Source organism: Macaca nemestrina, chromosome 9, assembly GCF_043159975.1.
Source record: "Macaca nemestrina isolate mMacNem1 chromosome 9, mMacNem.hap1, whole genome shotgun sequence".
Lineage (NCBI taxonomy): Eukaryota > Metazoa > Chordata > Mammalia > Primates > Cercopithecidae > Macaca > Macaca nemestrina.
In genome coordinates, this window is record NC_092133.1 from 122,395,200 (window position 1) to 122,411,911 (window position 16,712).

At 44.0% G+C, this 16,712-nt stretch overlaps 1 protein-coding gene across 5 annotated transcripts; it reads left to right on the forward strand.

Annotated features, from left to right (window-relative positions):
- Window positions 1-5,018: 5,018 nt before the first annotated feature.
- LOC105480047 (SKI/DACH domain containing 1) lies at window positions 5,019-16,237 on the forward strand. Of its 5 annotated transcripts, none has more exons than XM_024792247.2 (5): window positions 5,019-5,770; window positions 7,241-7,429; window positions 9,636-9,727; window positions 11,464-12,295; window positions 13,217-16,237. In XM_024792247.2, the coding sequence occupies exon 5, from the start codon at window positions 13,327-13,329 to the stop codon at window positions 16,051-16,053; it is 2,727 nt and encodes a 908-aa protein (XP_024648015.2). In that variant the 5' UTR covers window positions 5,019-5,770; window positions 7,241-7,429; window positions 9,636-9,727; window positions 11,464-12,295; window positions 13,217-13,326; the 3' UTR covers window positions 16,054-16,237. The 5 variants fall into 5 exon arrangements, with proteins under 5 accessions (XP_024648015.2, XP_070926512.1, XP_070926513.1 ...); XM_071070411.1 differs by having other exon boundaries at window positions 5,019-5,159; XM_071070412.1 differs by having other exon boundaries at window positions 5,019-5,105.
- Window positions 16,238-16,712: the final 475 nt, after the last annotated feature.

The following is a 16,712-nucleotide window of genomic DNA, read 5'->3' on the forward strand; positions in this document are numbered from 1 at the left end:
ATCTCCTTTGTAAATTAAAGTTGTATTTGCCTTCTATTTGTGCATATTATATTTATTCTATTGTACCCATTGTCAAGGTATATAAATTTCTACAATGGGGTGTAGAAACTGAGGTCTATTTCTACATCCATAAGAGGTATACTTCTGTAATGCTGAGGCTAGATACACTTTCCTGAACTCAGATTCTTGACTTCCATAGTGTGTAAAATTCTATATTGGCTCTGCGACTAAGTTTTTTAAACAAAAAGCAATTAGAATTCCTGCATCTGCTAAACCTCATTGAAATCTATCATCTTGTCTCTAAATAAATTAGTTAGAGAACTCAAAAAGACACTCTCTTATGATCTGTGCAGACTTTCAGATATATCCTCTTTTACATAAAGGAATCTCTGTTTTTTGTTTTGCTCATTTGGTACCCAAGAGTTTTTACCTTTTACATTAAAAGTTTATTATGAGCCATATATTTATGCTAGTACGATTAATATACTGAAGTGTTTCTGAAACTAGCGTTGTTATTTATGTCACCATAAATGAGTATTGTGTCTTTATAGATGCAAAACCACCATGGCACCTATATCACGGAGGACTATTTGAAATTTCATATCAAAATATTCTTTGCAATTAGGTTTGAATTGAGATTCTGTTAACAGCTTTTTCAAAAATCTAATAAAACTTGTAAATCTTACTAGGTGATTATTTTTTACTCACCATCACACCTAGCAAGTGTCTTGCACGTAGTAGGTCCAGAGTAAATGTTTGTTTAATGTCCTAAATTGGTGTTTAAAAGCTAATTACACTCTGAGTTTTATTCTTCAAAGTAAAGCAAGATTTTATTTTGTATGTACAATTGAACTAAAATTTGTAAGTAATGATTAACAAAAATTTTCAGGTGAATTGGTTTCTCTGAAGATTTTCAGTAGTTGAAATTAATATCAGTTTTTAGATAGTTTAGAATTGGCTATTCTAAATAACCCTCAAATGTTTGCCACCTTTTCATGTAAAAGTCATCATTTTATTACAAAACAGGCTCCAACTTAGAATCAATTATAATTAATATTGTTGTTAGATACACTTAATTTTCTGAAAGTTTGGTAGATAATTCTGAAATTTAAATTGTGTATAATCTAAATAAAAATATTTTTAAGAATCAAGGTCTAATATTTAAAAGGTTTGGTTTGGTTAACTGTGTTTGGCCTCAGAGCTATTTGTTTTGCTATAAAAATTGATATCAAATGGCTGTATTTACATTTTTTGAGTAAAACACCATGTAATTATCAATATAAAAATGCTATCTAAAAGATGCCTTTAGGTATTCTAGGTGTTACATAAACCTCGTAACGATTCAGAGTTGAACTTTTTTTTTCCATGATGCAGCAATACTGAAAGGTGTTATATTTTGACTTTTCAGAGTATCATCAATACAGTGTGTATTGTAAGGTCCATGTTCTCATTTTTTACTGACACTGAAGATCTACATCTCTGTTATAATTAAAGTGTGATTAAAGTGACATATTTAGGTGTCTGTTTATATGCTACGTAAGATTATCTAAGTGAAAAGATTCTGGACGTGGAAAAGAGGAAAATCAGTTTTTGAAATGGAAGAGAACCTTGAAAGAAATGCAACATATCTTAGACTGAAAAAAAAGAAGAAATTAAACTGAATTTATAAATACTATTTGGACCAAAGAAGATCACTTTTTAAGATTTAAATGTTTTCCTCTCCAAAAGGGGCCACTGCTTACCAAATCCAGAAACAAGCCCAAGAATATGTTAATTAAGTGCATTGTGTCCCAGAAAGAATGAGGTTGACAAATTCATTTTTTATTCCTTCGATTAATAAACTGTTTGTCTAGTACATCTTAGATTTTTTAAATCTATAATGTGCATATTTACCTCTTGAAACTGTACAGTAACAGTGCCAAGGACCAACATGACCCCATAGGGTGAATCTTATGAAGCTTAACATTCCTGGCGAATTAAACACACAAGCCTCGGATCACTTTTTGTCAGCCTTATTTTACTGCGGCGCTTGAGAGCCAGAAGGTAGGTAATTTTTATATGGTGGCACTTTACCCCAATTAAAAAAGCAATGATCGTTGGTACAAGCAGAAGTGGAAAATATAATGACATAAAATTAAAGAAAGGTATCACAAAGACTGACCAGGAATGCTACTGGTCCCTCTCCATCCCCACCCCCATTCATGCCCTTTTTCCATCCATTTGTTGTTTTTCTCACAAGAATATCATGACTCCTAAGCATATTTTTACTTTAAATGAAACAAAAAATGTCTGAAACAGTGAATGATATAAAACGATTCACCTTTTACTATCAACTACATAACAGATAAACATGTAAAGCTATTCTAAATATTCAAAGACTTATAAATAAAAAATGTAAATTGATGGAGGAACTGTGGGAGGATGAGTGTGAAACGAATGAATAGATTGAAAATACTTGATTTTCAACACCGATTTTTTTTTTCTGTTCAAACCTTTCCATAGTTACGCCTCAAATGATTTCTTACATAAGAATTTCTCCCTGTATCTCGAAATAACTGAATGATTTCCATGAGGAAACGCAAGTTTGGAAAGAAGACCCGCAAAATGAAAGTGTTAAAATGCAAGCAACTTCTATAGCATTTCAAATGCAAAAATACAACCATCACTACCTTTAACTGACTCTTAAGGGGTCTTTTCAAACAGATGCTATTTATGAGCATCATCTGTTAACTTCTTCCTTGTAATTCAAAACTCTGTCAAATGTTTTCATGATGACGTGTAAATATAATATTCCATTAAAGATCAATTCTAATTGATTTTTTAAAATCTACCTTGGGAAACAGTGCTTCATAACACACAGACTAGTAATGAGTATTTTAGAAGGAATTTCCGCAAAGTCTATCATAAACCTAAGTCGAAATTACTCTCTTGCCCTACAAAGGTTTGGACCACAGGATTGAAATTATTTCTTCTTGGCCTTTCACGCACGATGACTTTGGTCTTGTCGACAAGACTCGCAAGCACTTGTTGGAAATCTTCATTTAAAAAAAAACAACTGTGACGTTGGCCAGAAATATTTCTTCCACATGCCTCACAAAGGAAAACAGTTTATTAAGTGGATTGCAATTATTTGTTTCCAAAACGTGGCTTAAAAGCAACTTAAACGTTTTTCCCTTTTGAAATTCCCTATTTTGAAAACGCACTTCACGTTAAAGGAAGCCCGTTTTTGAAAGAGCTAGCTCAGCCTTTCCTTTTAAAACTAGACTTCTTGTGTACAAAGAAGAGCTGCGTAGTCGGTAATAAGGATAGCGAAACGTGCTTTTCCGAATTCCTTTGAAGCTTTTTTTAAAAATGGGTTTTTGAATCCATACATTTCAAGATATTTCAAACACTATATAATCGACTGTAACTTTCCGGATCCAGAACAACTGCCCACGTGTGTCTCTTATCTATTTATCACTTTATAAACATATCTAAGTTGCTTTCCCGTTTTCTCATAACGTGTGCATTGCAGGCTTGCCCGGCTTCCTTCAATTTCGCAGCACGCTGTAAAGGCTCCTTCCTCCGAGGTCTTCAACTGGGAACCCCCTTGCTGGCTGAGTTTGACGATAAAACTTGCCGCGCCGGCCCGACCCGACCCGGCCGGAGCTCAGGAGCCCGGGGAGGTGCGGGCGGGGGTCGGGTTGGCCCGCTGGACCCCTCCCTCGGTCAGGACGCGCTCGGCTAACGGCGGCGCTAGGGCAGAACAATGGGGGCGGCCCGGCGGGCGCGAGGAGCCGAGTCCCGCTTCCTTCGCCACGCCAGACCCGCGACCGGCCCCCGCCCCCCGAGGCCCTCCCCGCCTGCCTCTACGCGCTCGCCCGTCCCGCCGCGCCTTCCTCCAGCTGCCCGGCCCGACGCTTGCCCCGCCACCCGCACGCCTTCTTCCCCGCCCGGGCCTGGCTGGCCCTCCTTTCCCCGACACCGACCCACGGCGCTTCTTCCCAAGACTCCAGCTTCTTCCCCGCAGCCGCCGCCTTCCCGCCCTTTTCTGAATGTATTTTTACAGTTTCCCCCTTGATTTCCAAAAGTGGCTGAGAAGTCTCACTTCCATCTTAATGTTGATTTGCTATTTTCCCTCCAGAAAAGATTTCCTCAGGAAACCCCAAATCTAGAAGGAAATACAGCAAACCCCAGAACGCTTTTAACCCTTAAGACATTTTGTCTTTAAAAAAATTAATAAACGCATGTATGTCTTAAAACCGGCCAGAACCATCCCCTCGCTCTTTTATTTCCTCCTGTAAATGCTATTATTTTAAACTCTCCATCCAGTGCCTTCGGACGAGAGGGCAGAGAATGTGCCCGGCAGCACGCAGCAAATCAGAGGTTTTCTCTTACGCCTCCTGGGACTGGGGAAAAAAGTGGAACGTGGCCGAGGGAGCTTCCAGGGCAGAAAAGCGACACAATTCGCTGGGGACGCCGCTGGGCCAGGCCAGGCGGGGGAGGCACGGCGGGGGCATCGAGGGCTCTCGGGCTCCGGGCCGGGGCGCCGCTGCCAGAAGGGGAGGCGGTTTTAAGTCGTGGGGGCTGGGAGGGCGGCGGCGGGTCGGGCGTGACGAGACTTTTGGAGGCAGGATGGGGCGGCGGTGGAGTTGCCTGGGCTTTCTCATACCCCCCCAACTCCACACCCAAAGAAAAAAAGGAAAGTTGGAGGCGGAGAGGAGGGCAGCCATTCCCATTTCCTCCCCGCGACGCCGCGGAAGGGATGGGGCCGCGGCGGGCAGAGAGAGGGCGCGGGATGAGGTGGGCCAATCGCAGTCAACAGGTCCAGGCCTCAGTGGGGCAGCTGAGCCGGGAGGCCGGCGCCCCCTCCCCTCGGCTCCCCGTCCCTCCCCTCCCTCGCAGGCCCGGCGCGGCAGGGGAGGCCCAGCCCTCCCCGCCCCACGCGGACTCGCTGCGGCCGACTCCGCCGGGGCAGTCGGGGTGGGGGTGGGGCGGGGGTTCCCCGCCGGAGAATCCTCCCCCGGGGCTGGCGGCGGGGGCGGGGCCGGGGACGGAGAGCCGGGAATGGAGGATTAGGAAGGACTCCAGCTCGGCACGAGCGCGGCCCGCGCGAGGGATCCTGGGTAAAAAGTGGCCGCGCGGCACCGGGAGAGCGCGGAGAGGAGCCGGGGTCAGAGGTCAGGGCCCTGGAGCCCCGCGAGCAGAGCCCCCCACGTGAACGCAGCGAGCAGGAGGAACCTTTTTGTTTTCAACCGCGCCAGCATGCTCCCCTATTGACCGAGCTGCTTTTCCTGGGCTGCTGGGGAGAGGAGCTCCATTGCGGATCTCCTGACCCCACCCCTCCTTCCACCGCCAACACACTTCCCAACTCAACCCTTCCTCTCAACTCTCATCCCAGCCCCCCCGTCCCGAGCTTGCAATAACGCAGTAAATTTGCTTTAACAACAAGTGGGGGTGGTTGAATTTACTCCTCCCTCTCCTCTCTCCTCCCCCTCCTCTTGCTGCGGCTCTTGACACTACTACAAACCAGGGCTATAAACATAAACATGTGTCACTGTAACAGGGCAGGTAATATACGGATTTTGAGGTGGGCTGGGGTGGAGCGGGGCTTGGTCGCCGCTTGGAGGGCAGTAAAAAATCGCGTTTCACGTGCTCGACGGCTTTGGGGACTCTCCCACACATCGATCCATTTATATAATGCCGAAGGCACTCGGTCACTTATTCAGCCACGCAGACCCACAAAGCCAGAACGCGGATAACCAGCGTACCCCAAAGCAAATGCATTTCAGTACGAATCCCTCTCCTTTCCCAGCCAGAGCTGCCATATCTTCTATTAGCAAACAGTAACGTGATACTTGAATCCCCTTTCCTTTTTAAAAATTCTTTTCCAGATAGCCATGAGCTCATTTTTCGACCTAGATAGTACATCTCTCCCATAGCCACTACCTACACGTTTTGTGCGCAGAAACCCCTTCAAACAGCAAGAAAGACTATTTAAATGACTGAGTTCGAAATCTGGTGTGCAAAGGGTATTCCTTGGGCTTTGCCTCCGTGCATTGAGCAACTTCTGCAAGTTGCTGAGACTGGCGCGGTGGAGATCCGCCCCAGCAAGCCTTTTTTATTGTTATTTAGTCTATATCTGCCTCTCAACTTTTTTCTCATTCTTAGTTCAACAAGCCAGCAACCACTACTTAAGGTAGAGTAAAGCGCATCCCTTCCCAAGCTTTTTGGCTTGAAACAGAGGGAGATACAGAAAATGTTCAGATGGGGAAGTGGTTCCCTTTGTTCTTTCATTGTTTCTCTACGAACTGGTGGATACAAGGACAAACACTTACCTTCTCTTCTTTTTGCTCCAAAAACCAGACGTTCCCATCAGCCTTAAAATACACAATCCACCTTGAAAGTAACTATGGATGTCGGGAGAGTTTGTATTCCATTCTTTTTCGCTCTCTGCCCTCTTTTAGCGTAGGATTAAGTTGCCGAGCACGTTGCTGCAAGCTGTAGCCCCCCCCACCCCCCACCCCCGCCTTAGTGAATCGGTCACGTTTAGGACCCTCTAAGTCCATCCTAATTCTGCCAGTAGAATTAAGGATATTGGAGCTCTAAACTTTCAAAAGGAAAGGGGCCTGCAACTCTCCAGAAAACTTACAAATATCCCGAGATTTTTTACCATTGTGTTTTTGCACCACATTACCAAACACTATTTGCCAATAAATAATAGATATGTCTTTGAGAAAAGTATTTTTTTAACTTTATACTTAGCAATGCGCTGCTTAGACAGATGGAGTAAAAGGCAGGTTTGTATCGGCATTTAACGGAATGAGTGCGTTTTCCCTAACGTTTGTTGTGCCATGTGTTTTTTTTAAAACAAACAAAACACTACCCCAACTGAGAAAGGAAGTAGAAGTTTGAATTAAAATGTTGTGGAACAACTTTAAAGGAGACGTTTACTTGAAATTTATTAGTGTAAAAATTGGCCTCAGAAGTGAAAAGTAAGCTTTTCAAAGTTAAAAGACTTAATTTTCACCCTATGATTCCATAATAAAAAAGCGAATTTTCTGGTTAATATGTGATACTGTCAGTGTTGAGTGTCCAGCTTTTTGGGCATTAGTGCCCAAACCTTGCTCAAATCTGATTATGATGTGATTTGCTGATGTCATGAATATGAAATGATACTTGTATATCCATAAATTCGAAGTTGTGATTTTTTTGTTTATTTTTCTTTTTTCTTTTTTTTTAATCTCCCGCTTTTTTGTAGGTTCCCAGTAGCTGCAGCAGTGAAAGACAGTGATTGGCTCCAGTGCTCCTAGAAGGATTTGGGCTGAAGCCAGGGGAACAGAACCAGAAGAGGATTCCCTTTCCAGAGACCATCAGGCTCCTCATGTCTTGTCTCTCCTCTCTCCCCTCCTGGTGGCTCAGGATTTCAGTATGGCTGAGCAGCCCATAGGTAGGCCTCAATGCTTGGTGTCACCACTTCAGTCTCTACATGTTTGGCCCTTGTGTAAAATAAACAAAACTTGGGCAACCCTAACAAATTGTGGTTCTGGGTATTTGTGTATTATTTAATATCTGAAGGTCAAACTCTACTTTCTCTGATTTTTTTTCTTTTGCATTCAGGATGAATTGTGAAAGGCCCTTGTGTCTCATAGGAAAATATTGCAACAAAACAAGATAATTGGGGGGAAAGGCGGTTGCAGTAGGAAAAGTGGCTTTTCTTTGATAGCATTTAATTGGAATTAAAAGATTCTTGAGCTGTAAACATTCTTTATTTATTCAGCACACATAAGCAGGCATTGTTTTATCACCATCATAATTATGGTGTCCTTTAAACTGGCTGATAGCAGGAAAGATAAGGGAATGTGCTTGCAGATTCAGATCAAGTCTCACTCCTTTCTTTCTTTTCCTCCCTGTCCCCTTCCCCCCACCCTCCCCATTCCTTCCTTGGTCACTAGGGTCCCCCACAGCCCTTGAGATGAGAAGAGCAGGAAGATTGTAGCCTAACTGTTTCTTACATCATGAAAGTGATTTGTACCTCACTCTAATTTGATGCAATCCATAACCTCCTTGTCTCCTATGTATATAACTGGTTTTTAGCTTGCAATATATGTTATCTGGAGGTGCCTATTGCTCACCTGTGTAAAGTCTCATCCACTAGGATTTGTTGCTTTACCTTTGTCTAATTTAGAGAGCACACTCTTAGGGCTTTTTCAGAACAAAGCCTCACAAAAACCCCTTTACCTCCAAGGATTTGCAAATTTATAAAGGCTGCATTGAATTCAAGATGGGTCAGGGGGCAAAAAAAGGGTAGAAGGTCACTGCATTTTGATTATGGGTCAGTAGACAACATGGCATATACCCTGTGTCCCAAACTTCTGTTAAAGACAGGGTTTTTAAATGCCTAAGAACAGAGGGATGGGCCCTTTTGGAAACTTACCCTGATTTGTTTAAATGAACCAGAAAGAAAAAAAATTAAGGGAAATATACTAAGTTATCATTTGTTTCTCAATTTAGCCATTTTCTACTCCTCCATTCCCATTTTCCCATCCCAAAAAGCAGAGAAGATGTGATATTAGACAAACTTAGCTAAAGAACTGTTGAGATTTTATTGTCTTATATTCTCAACTAATTCAGCCATATGAGACTTTATGATTATTTTAAACTTTTATCTTGTGAATATTATAGTTACTTTTAGTTAACAGCACAAGGGGCTTCTTTTATTCTTTTAACCAGCATACTTACATTGTTGAGGCCTTTGTGATGTTCCTTACTCTTTTCTGTCTGAATTCACTTTGAACAAAATGTGCCCAGCAATCACTAAAACAAATGTATATGGTGAAGAGTTGTGGGGAGGTGGGGGGGGGGGGTTGGGAGCGGTGATCCTCATTTAAATTATGCATGTATGGGTGAAAGCTTGGAAGGAAAAGGATTATTTTAATGCTCTTCAATACTTTAATTATATGACAGTTGTAGTGTAGAAATGCAAAAGTACTCTTAGGTTTTCCTTCAGGTTTTCAAAAGAACTTTCCCCATTAGTAAACTACTCCTGCAAATTGCTATTGCATTTCCCAGCTAACCATTTAAAAGACTGTAAATGCCGTGTGCATTACTTCGCTCCAGAGGAAAGAGGTCAGACTGAATTGCAATGGTATTTAAACATAAAATACAGTGAAAATAAATCAAAATAGAGCATCTGAAGGTAAATCTAGCACATTCATATGGGATAAGTAAAGACAAATATGTTCATATTTTCATGGCCCTTCACTTTAAAAACTGAAAGTGCTGATTTTTTACAATAAATGCAGAAGTAAGTGAACATTAGGAATATATTTCAATCTGTATTTGCTAAAGAGGATTTTCCTTTTGCAAGCAGCTTTGTTTTCAAAGCTAAAGCACTTTTTACAATAGTGTGTAGATTAGGCATTCCTCACTGAGTAAATAATCACATTTAATTAAACTCAATGCATATTATACATGTGCCTGAATTCACAATAATTCCCTGGACCCACAGAGAAGGATATAGATATAAATGTTAATTTGGACATATCTATCCACATATGTACATGCATTTGAAAAACATAGAAGTTGATACATCTTTTCTTAAAAAGAATTTGAATACAGTCCATTATCTGAATTGGGTTCATCTTTTATTGTAGAGGCAGCTGACATGGTCAACAAATTTATCAAAGAAACCCCCTGGCTTTTGAAGAATAGTACTTTATACATCTGGATCTGCACATCAGGCAAAGTAAGTAAATTATTGCATAACTTTAAGCATAATTGATAACAGACACCTTTAATTTTTCATCCCCATTCTTTTGGCCAGCTTTCGCATTAATAATCTAAGCCATAAATGTTGGTAGCTATTGATCGAAATCCCCGGTGTGCATGCAAATCCATCTTAAAGTCCCCTGCCTTTCATGTGTGAGCACTCAGGGGCCTCTGCTAGATCTTTTTATCGGGATCGACCCCCAATGTGCCTGGAGAAGACCCCGGATATGCAACGTGTGCTGATGGCCACAAGAAAGCTGTCTGTCACATTCTGTGTTTGTGTGTGTATGTGTGCGTGTGCGTGTGTCTATGCACTCACTCGAGCAAGAGTGCTGGAGCCTAACACACACATACACACAAGGATGGGGAAGTTAAAGGAACAAAAGAATGTATTAAGAAGAAAGATGTGTAATAGTAGTATTAAAAATGTATAAGCGTAAAGGTGTCTGAGTGTACATATAGATACTTGCACAAAGTCAAATCCCCTAGCCTTAATTTTTCTCTATTTCACCCAACAGATTTGCCCTTAGTTAAACAACAACAACAAAAAAAAAACTTAATAAGCTACTAGTTTTCAAAACTACCTATATTGCCAATAATTTTAAAGGTGGAAAGAGAGGAAGAGAGAGGAAAAGAAGGTAGTTTTGAAATGGCTACTAAATCATGTTGCTATGTGTAGGAGGACTGGGGGAGGGGGAAGAGAGAGAGAGAGAGAAAATCTAAACAGGAATGGAGAACAACTAAAACTACCTGGAAAAAAAAAAAAAAAAAAAAAAAAAGATGCTCTAGCCAACCTTTTGTACTGTCTTCTCAAAGGCTTTTTCTGAGTTTACTATTTCTTGGCTGACTCTTTGGTCTAAATCTTAAAGCTGGGGGAGGGGAATGGGCGGGGGTGGGGGTGGGAGGGAGAGGGCTGGCAGTACTATATAAGTGCATCAGAAGGAATTTTAATACATTATTGTTGCTGGCAATAGAAAGACTCTGGTCATTCTACTTTTAGAAACAAACACGAGCATCTGCTTTTCCTGAAAACTTCGCTTTCTGCTTAAACCTTGTGCATTTTGCCTCTTGTGAAAGTGAAAGAGAAAAACGCAGTGTAATAGATCCAGATGCAAAAGAAAGCCAACTCGGTGGATGGTATTAGCTGTGACGAGGCATTGTTCATTGCTGCCTCTCGGTTACGTTTAAAGCCTGAAATATCACGAGATCCATTCAATGATCCTTCTTTCATTCAAGGGACAAAAATGTAATTTGCTGTAGCTCTGATTTCTTGGATGGAAATGCTAGCCTTAGATTTCAAAGGCAAGAACTAGACATCGCGGTTTGTACACACATTGATTAAGTTGAAGAGCGGCGATTACATCTGTGCTGAGTGCAAAAGTAGTTCAGGGGCTGACTTTTCAAATCCCAACCTCCTGAGTTACAGACTGTCTTAAATAGACTTCCTTAATTTCCGGATGCACTTCTTGAAATTCCCAATTCTCTTCAAAATTCCTGGGAAATTACAAAGGAGATGAGGGTGGGGGTGGGGAATTATGGCCGAGATTTCATCTTGTCAAGCAAACTACCTTTTTGTATGTCTGATTCCTCTGTTTTTATCTTTCTGTTTTCTTTTTTGGGCCATACCTGCTCGTGCCAGCCAGACCAGAGCAGAGGAAGCTGGAACTTTTGAATGTGAAGAAAGAAATTATTGTATAATTTTTTTTCTTGCAGGCTCAGAAATATCCGTTTATTCTTTTAATCACGCGGATGTGTCTATTTTTGGAGGAACAAGGAAACACATAAATGCCTGGGTTGCATTTATGTTGTAGTTGCAAACACCGAACAGTTAAGAAGATTTTGCCGAATTTTGCAAAGCAGCCAACGAGCCGCCTTGGGATCGTGGTAATGCGACTGGGAGGACCCTTGCTCTCATTTGGCAATATTTTGGATATCCTTGAAAATGACACCAAAATATGCCTTAATTTGACTAAGAAGAGGTTAAACCACATTGATTTTCATCCAAAGTGATTTTGTTAAAGCAGATGCTTGACTTTGATGGAAAAACTGGGAGTTGTGGAAGATTCACCTAAACTACCAACCCAAAGCATCACAAACCACTGAAACAGTCTGCATCGTACATCAGCACTTTCTTTTCATTGTTATTACGTAAAACCTCTGGAAGCACCTTGGGCGTTTGACATTTTCTTTTCTTTGCTGCAGAAGGAAGCAATCTGCTCCCTGGAATTCTGACCTGTGGTGAACAGGACCCTGGCAAAGGCTTTGCTGGGGACTCTTGGACGATCCCGCCTCTAATCCAGTACGGTTAATTGTGGAAAAGTGTACACATTTCTGGCTTATCTATGCTTTGTTATGGGTCTGACGTGAAACTACCTCCTCCCCACCCCACCCCCCAGCAGAGAACCGAAATCCAGTTGAATTGTTACAGTGTTTCAGAGCTGGAGCCTTGAACTGCTTCCCTGGTCAAATAACTTTGTTTCTGGTTGTAAAAAGGCATTTCAGGGGGAAAAAAAAAAAAAAAGGAAAATCGAGAGAAATTCCAAACGTAAGTCCGCACTGGGGTGGTTCACGGGGCGGGTTTAACTTTGGAGCTCCTAGCCGGTCTTCTTCCCCACTCCTGTAAGGGAAATACCAGGCTATTCTGCACATTTTCGCTTAAGCTCCATTTTCCAAAAGGAAAAGGGGGTGGGGTATATCTCTTTCGGCTTGATAATGTTTTTTAAATGCTTTTCTTTGAAATGATAATAGCTGTATCGGTAAAATGCAAATAAAGGAAAAAATAGGCAGTATTTCTTTAAAGGCGAATATACGGTGCGGGTTTTTTTTTTTTTTTTTTTTTTTTTTTGGTTTTTTTTTTCTTCCTTAACCGTACACACACTGCTTCTGATGAAGTCTGTGAGTCAGGCTGTTTCTGAGCTCCGATAGTTTAATGGAAAGATTTATATACCGACTGTATTATTTACTTTGGGAGGGGAGGTGGCAGTATAAGGGTATGCTAATTAGTGGGAGATTTTGGGGGGAAGGGGTGGAATATCAATTTTTATTGCATCACCTGTCAGGAGTGTCCAATCAGCGCTGGCTTTAGGGGAATTAATTGATGAAGGTGTCTCCGGACGAGCTCACTTCACTCTGTCATTTTATTTGTAGCTAAAGCAGCGGCGGGAATAGCAGCTGCATTTCTTTTCTCTTTCTCCCTTCACATTCCATTATCATAGTGCTCCAATGGAGAAGGAAGGAATAGAGGGGCCCAGGTACTGATCTGCATCGGGGACTCAGACCAACACACTGGCAGATCAGAAACCGGATGGTTTTTTCCCTCTTTTTTAAAAAAACGAAAACAACAACAACAAAAAAGCAAGAATCAAGTCAGTGTAATTTCATGGGGTTTCCCCCCCCCCCAATAATTTCGCCTAGAGTTTGGCACTTCCTTCGCCGGGAATAACAGTCTTTGTTATTTTATTAGCAGGATGCCTTGAGACACACGCAGCATCTGGCGGAGGATTAACATACATACATGTGTATGTATGCGTCACGTATATATTTACTGCAAATGGTGGGGATCATTTAGTGCCCGAGATGGGAGACCTGAAGTCAGGTTTTGAAGAGGTGGATGGCGTGAGGCTCGGCTACCTCATCATTAAAGGGAAGCAAATGTTTGCCCTCTCCCAAGTCTTCACAGATCTGCTGAAAAACATCCCGAGGACGACCGTGCACAAGCGCATGGATCATCTGAAAGTGAAGAAGCACCACTGCGATCTGGAGGAGTTGCGGAAACTCAAGGCAATCAACAGCATCGCCTTCCACGCAGCCAAATGCACACTCATCTCCCGGGAAGACGTGGAAGCGCTCTACACCTCCTGCAAAACCGAGCGCGTCCTCAAGACCAAGCGCAGGCGGGTCGGCCGGGCCCTGGCCACAAAGGCGCCGCCGCCAGAGCGCGCCGCCGCCGCCAGCCCCCGCCCGGGATTTTGGAAGGACAAGCACCAACTTTGGCGGGGCCTGAGCGGAGCCGCGCGGCCCCTGCCAATCAGCGCGCAGTCCCCGCGCCCGGGCGCCGCCGCCGCGCGCCCCGCCGCCCATCTACCTCAGATTTTTAGCAAATACCCCGGCTCGCACTACCCGGAGATCGTGCGTTCGCCCTGCAAACCCCCTCTAAACTATGAAACTGCCCCGCTCCAGGGAAACTACGTCGCCTTCCCCTCGGACCCGGCTTATTTTCGGAGCCTGCTGTGCAGCAAGCACCCGGCCGCCGCCGCCGCCGCCGCCGCTGCCGCCGCCGCCGCCGCCGCCGCCGCCGCTGCCGCCTATTACCAGGCATCCGCGGCCGGGCCCCAGCCCAAGGCAGCGGCGGGCGCCAGAGGCCCGGGAAGCCTGAGCTACCGCTGCAAACGCAAGCGCGGCGGCACCAAGGACTGCTTGCTCGCGCCCCACGCCGGCGCGCGGCGCCTGCTGCTGCTGCCCAGGTCCTACAAAGCCAAGGCGGCCGCGGCGGCGGCGGCGGCGGCGGCAGCGGCTGCGGCTGCCGCCGGGGCCACTTGCCTGGAGAGGTTTCATCTGGTCAACGGTTTCTGCCCGCCTCCGCACCACCACCACCACCACCACCATCACCACCACCACCACCACCACCGGGCCCAGCCGCCGCAGCAGAGTCACCACCCCCCTCACCACCACCGGCCGCAGCCCCATCTGGGCAGCTTTCCCGAGAGTTGCAGCAGCGACTCCGAGTCCAGCTCCTACTCGGACCACGCGGCCAACGACTCGGATTTTGGCTCCAGTTTGTCCAGTTCCAGCAACTCTGTGTCCTCGGAGGAAGAGGAGGAGGAGGGAGAGGAGGAGGAGGAAGAGGAGGAGGAGGAGGAGGGGGGCAGCGGGGCCTCGGATTCCAGTGAAGTCAGCTCGGAGGAGGAGGACTCGTCCACCGAGTCGGACTCCAGCTCCGGCTCCAGCCAAGTGTCAGTGCAGAGCATCCGATTCAGGCGTACCAGCTTCTGCAAGCCTCCCAGCGTGCAGGCGCAGGCCAACTTCTTGTACCATCTGGCCTCTGCCGCCGCTGCAACCAAACCCGCTGCTTTCGAGGATGCCGGCAGACTTCCCGACCTCAAGAGTAGTGTCAAAGCGGAGTCGCCGGAGGAGTGGAATCTGCAGAGCTGGGCCCCCAAAGCGTCTCCGGTGTACTGCCCGGCCAGCCTGGGGAGTTGTTTCGCAGAGATAAGGAACGATAGGGTATCTGAGATTACATTCCCACACTCTGAAATTTCCAATACTGTAAAGAGAACTGACCTGACAATTAACTGCCGGGCAGAGGGGGCCTCTTCACCTAGCCCAAAGACAAACAATGCATTTCCACAACAAAGAATACTCCGAGAGGCTAGGAAATGCCTACAAGCAACTCCTACTACAAACTGTGCAGATAACAACACAATAGCTGCTAGGTTCTTAAATAATGATTCTTCAGGAGCAGAAGCAAATTCAGAAAAAGATTCCAAAATCCTTCATTGTCCTGAATTTGCTACGGATTTGCCCTCTTCGCAGACTGATCCTGAAGTGAACGCTGCAGGAGCAGCAGCAACTAAAGCCGAGAATCCCTGCACTGACACAGGTGACAAGACATTGCCATTTCTGCACAATATTAAAATCAAAGTAGAAGACAGTAGTGCTAATGAAGAATATGAACCTCACCTTTTTACAAATAAGCTAAAGTGCGAGTGCAATGATACAAAGGGTGAGTTTTACAGTGTGACTGAGAGTAAAGAGGAGGACGCCTTGTTAACCACAGCCAAGGAAGGTTTTGCATGCCCTGAAAAAGATACTCCTTCCTTAAATCCACTGGCTCAAAGTCAGGGCCTTTCATGCACTTTAGGTTCTCCAAAACCTGAGGATGGGGAATATAAATTTGGTGCCAGGGTAAGAAAAAATTACCGGACACTAGTACTGGGAAAGCGACCTGTCCTTCAGACACCTCCAGTCAAACCAAATTTGAAATCAGCTAGAAGCCCTCGTCCTACAGGTAAAACTGAGACACATGAAGGAACACTGGATGATTTTACAGTTATAAACAGACGCAAAAAGGTAGCCAGCAATGTAGCATCAGCAGTGAAAAGGCCATTTAATTTCATGGCAAATTTTCCTTGTCCACCATCACTCATTATTGGGAGAGATGGGGACTTGTGGCCGGCGTATTCCTTAAACACCACTAAGGATTCTCAAACTCCTCACAAGGCCCATCCTATATGGAAATGGCAGCTGGGCGGTTCTGCAATACCTCTTCCACCTAGTCACAAATTCAGGAAATTTAATTCATAAAAATGTTTTGGAAGATATTTTCTTGAAGCATATTACCTTCCTTTTGTTGTAAACTGCACAGGATGGTTTGTACAAGTCCGTTAATGTGTTACACCCCCTTTGGAGTCCTGGTTTATCGCATTTTGAAGACAGAAATCGGATTACTTTTTTTCTGTTGCGGGTTTTTTTTTTTTTTTTTTTTTTTCTGGAGTAGGGTGGGGGTGGGGTGGGAGAAGGGTTGGTTTACATTCCACAGACTACTTCAGGCTAAAGACTCAAGTAAAACTCAGTTATTACCGTAGAGCTGGAACACTTTACTGTTTCAATGCTAATAATGCACCCGGTACCTCAATTCAACTGCTACAAATAAATGTCAAAAGGTTGAATAATAAATATTACAATGAGCCATTAAGTTTATGCACTAGATTTCAGAGCTGAAAGTGTAACTGTTAATTCAGTGAAAGTTTGTTAGGTTACATGGTTACACAGTGAGGTGAGGTGAGGTAGCAAGAAGTTTCTGTGAGCCCAAAATGTTATTTTCTGGAGCTCTTGTTTGTGGGGTATCTTTTTCTTTTGACTCCCCTCATTCTCTCTTCAAGAGTAGTTGCACTTAACTTTTTTTTTTTTTTAGTGGAAAGATTGGGGTGTGAGTCCTGATTAAATGCTAGTAAAAGCTGCCT

Bases quoted from the DNA above. Each gene is read 5' to 3' on its own strand.
- LOC105480047 (XM_071070410.1), top strand. From the start codon at position 13,055: ATGGTTTTTTCCCTCTTTTTTAAAAAAACGAAAACAACAACAACAAAA. The intron at 13,116-13,213 runs GTCAGTGTAATT...TTATTTTATTAG, and splicing joins AACAAAAAAGCAAGAATCAA to CAGGATGCCTTGAGACACAC.